Source organism: Fibroporia radiculosa, assembly GCF_000313525.1.
Source record: "Fibroporia radiculosa TFFH 294 genomic supercontigs, scaffold2156, whole genome shotgun sequence".
Lineage (NCBI taxonomy): Eukaryota > Fungi > Basidiomycota > Agaricomycetes > Polyporales > Fibroporiaceae > Fibroporia > Fibroporia radiculosa.
This window is the reverse complement of record NW_012133631.1, coordinates 97-3866: the sequence shown is the minus strand read 5'-3', so window position 1 is coordinate 3866 and position 3770 is coordinate 97. Positions and strand designations below refer to the sequence as shown.

Below are 3770 nucleotides of genomic sequence, written 5' to 3'. Positions count from 1 at the left end.
AGACCACGGTCGGAGAAGGTGAAGGAAGTGATCATGCTGTACGATCCGGACGGGCTTGCTTAATATCAGACGGGTTTCAAAGATGCTTCTGTATTACTACCGTTGTTTAGTATCTGTTGTGTCTGTGTTAGGATTGTTAACGTTAGATGCAGTACTATGTTCACTTGTTCCTTCTTCCGATGTTGTTGTAATAAGCGGTCACACTGAACTTGACATGTACAAGGGTCCACATTCCGTGTTATCATCAGTAGTACCATTTGATGACTTCAGGTCAACTTTAACACGAAGTGTAGACGTTTACCCCGAACCAGACCGATTCTGGCCAGAGCGGCTGAGCACCTCGGTGCTAAAACGATGGACGAGCACGATCCGGCTAAATTCATCTTCGGTTTCGGCAGGCGGTGAGAAGCCTCGGGTCATGTCATGCAAGAAAAATCTCAAGACGATCTCGTGTAGAATCTGTCCTGGCCAGAACTTGGGTGATTCTAATGTCTGGCTAACCTCTGCAGTGAATATGTTATCCACACTGGACATACGCAAGGCACTCGAAACTGTGGCAGGAGAGGAAGTTACACCAGAAGTAAATTTTGCGGATGGCGTTATTAGGTACGAGTTTGTTTTTATATTAGTATTCTATTGTGTGCTTATACTCGCCTAGTCACGTTGCTCCATGAATTCCAATGTGATATTGTACCGCGATCAGAGAAGGCGAAGGAAACTATCGCCCTGTACAACCCTGATGTTGTTATGTAGTACAAGTCAGTAAGGTTTACATCACTGAAGTATGGAGATAGCCATGATTGTTGCTTGGCCCGTTGTATAGTATCATCTGTTCACATGCGTCACATCTGGAATCAGACATCATCTGGCTGAAAATGCCTACCTGCATCGTGCTTATTCACTTTTTAGTCTTCGTGATGCTATAAGGTGGGTACACAACCGACGTTTCTGCCAACTGAAGAACTAACTAAACCGTGGCTAGTCGATCTCACTCACAAATGCCTGGACAGAACGATAGCAGGCGGAAATTATATAAGAGACGAGAGCATGATTGGTGAGTGTTCAAGTCAAAGGCGCAGATGATTCGGGATGTCATGAGCTACTATCTAGTACAAGTATAAACCGTGACGGTTCTCGACCATTTGTTGTAAATGGATGTGCGAGGGCCACAGCAGCGATGGGTGCGCATTTGCAGCTAGAATGGGGCCTTGGAGGGCCTAAAGTGGTCTTGGATAGTTTTTGCTGAGGCTGCTTGGAAATACTACTGTTGCATCACGCGTGCGTGCTCGCTGTGATGGAAGGGGTAGTACTGATGGGATTTGGAGAGCCTGTGCACGGGCGTTCTGCAATTGCGAGCATGTATGCGTAGGAAAGGATCTTTGATTTCAAACCACTCACTGCTTCCCCAGTCCCTTGTCGTCCTTGGTACTACGCTACGGCGGGTGGATCAATATACGTACGTAGGCATCATGTTTCACAGGGGCTTTGCGACGCACAATGAGCGGCCAAGGCGGCCAGGCGGCTGGCGAATGCAGCCTTGTCAGTCGAGTCGTGCATTGGCCCTTTGCCCACGCCGGTCCTGCGGAGCCTCTACTCCGCACTCGTAGACCCACATTTCACTGCGGCCTGCGAGGTGGCATTCGATGCACGCCCTGCCATGGCAGACGAACTGCTGGCGGTGCAGACCTCCTTCCTACGCCGGATGCTGGGCCTCAACACGCGATCAATGTTGGTGGTGCTCTACTCCGAGACGGGTCTCTGGTCGTTGAAGTACAGGCGCGTCGCCCTCGGCTTGCGCTATCTCCTGTACGTGCTGGAGAAGCGTCCTGCCCTCCCGTACGCTGCCCCTGCGGAGGTGCGTGCGCTGGCATTGGAGGGACAGCCCTCGTAGCTTGGTGATCTGCACCATGCCTTGGCGCGCCTGACTGTCTCGATGGCTCTTGACCTGCAATTGCCCTTGACTGTGGCGGCGGCCACTGGTGAGCTCGTAGTCGCCACGGAGGCAGCGGTAGCAACTTACGTGCGGATGCCGTGCATGCGTCTGTCTGCCTCGCCCTCTTGGACGGTCGGCAGGTGTACGTGCCCGGTCGTGGCCTCTCCCCGCCCCCCTCGCTATATTTCTGCCCGTATCTATGTGTGGAGAACGCTGCCGACCGGCGCGCACTCACAAAGCTGCTGTGTGGCGACCACCCCCTCGCTGTTGAGCATCTGCGGAGGGTCCATCCTCCTGTGCCCCGGGAGCAGCGCCTGTGTCATTTCTGTCGCCTGCCGGGCTGTATTGAGGATGAAGTTTATGTCCTCGTCGATTGTGGGGACGATCGCCTGATAACGCTGCACGACTCTTTTCATACTGATGTGGTGCTCGCGATCCCGGTGCTTTTCCACTTGCGTCGGACCCTGGCCTCTCGTGACTAGTTCATGGTCGTGCTGGAGCGACACTTCTTGCTCGGGCGCACCGCCCGCTACGCCTACGCGGCCGATGTATTTGCCTTTATAGCGTAGATGGACCTGTTTCGTGTTTGAGGTGTGTCCTTATCGTTGTGTTGTGGTTTTGTTGATGTTGATTGATTGTGTGTGGGTGTCAATACAACTGTTAGGATGCATACGATGCTCTGGGTAGTGAGCGTAAGGCCGTACCTGGAGGACTGGGACGGCGGCTCGTGCTTGGTTCTCACATGGTGCGGGCGTGGGTCGGCCGTTGTTCGGACAGGGGCCTCGTGGGTGTCCTTAGCAGCGTTCGCGGCGGACTGAGTATGTAGGGTGCATGACGCGTACTTTGTCTAATTTTCTCCCTTGATCTAAAATCGGGCAGCACGATAAGGATGCAAATGCTTGATTATGCGGAGCCTGTTATTGCGATTGAAGATTAATGTGAAGACAATCGCCAGATCTGAGGTTTCCCACGAGAGCAACTTCACTGTTGAACAGTACTTTCAACATGCTCTTTGCCAATTCTGTATTCCTTCGAGATGAGAAGTTTAATATGCTCTTGAAACATGTACATGTTTTGTTTCCTCAATTTTCAGATGAATGGAGAGGGAATCAATGGGGTTCTGCAAAATTTGCAGATTCCGCAGAACCCTCTCTGTCCTCCTCCTCCAGTTGCCGCACAAGAAGTCGATTTCGGCTCTTGCCGCGTGTTCGGGCCGCATGTCGAAGACGATGGGGATTCTGCTCGGTGACGTTGTCCGATTGCAACGGATGTTGACTGAGATGAAGTGGAGACACTTGACATACCGGGTACAACGATCTCTGGCTGCAGTTCCATATCATGCCAGAGCCGCGATGTATCGCTCCCAGACGTCACTTTCTCCATTCCATATCTTGTCGGTTGACTGAACCCGAGTCGCAAAGCAGTCTGGTGCTGATGTACTGAGGAACATCAAATCGTGCCCCTTTGCTATTCGACCAAGCTCGCATTCTATTGTATCCACAACAAACCTAATGGAAACTGGTATAAATGCCGCCCGGCTGCCCTCTGGCGATTCAGCTCGTCGACAATGTCAGTTCCCTTCAACTCTGAAATCATCCTCGCTCTCATCTCCTTCCTCGTGCTCACCATCCTTGTCTCTTCCCGTGGCAAGTATGGTGCCAACCGCCGACTCCCCCTCGGTCCAAAGCCACTTCCTCTGCTAGGAAACCTCCATCAACTTCCCTCCGAATATCAGTTCAAAGTTTTCGCACAATGGGCCAAGCAATACGGTAAAGGTGGCGTTTATGGACACCGATATTGCCATTCACACGACCGCTCTCCTCGGGACAGGGGATTT

The 3770-nt window shown here is 52.1% G+C and overlaps 1 protein-coding gene across 1 annotated transcript; it reads left to right on the top strand.

Moving 5' to 3' along the window:
- Nucleotides 1–1469: 1469 nt before the first annotated feature.
- Nucleotides 1470–1891, top strand: FIBRA_08710 (uncharacterized protein; the record flags this gene model as incomplete). Its single annotated transcript, XM_012330339.1, has 2 exons — nucleotides 1470–1539; nucleotides 1608–1891. 2 exons carry the CDS (start codon nucleotides 1470–1472, stop codon nucleotides 1889–1891), a joined length of 354 nt encoding a protein of 117 aa, XP_012185729.1.
- Nucleotides 1892–3770: the final 1879 nt, after the last annotated feature.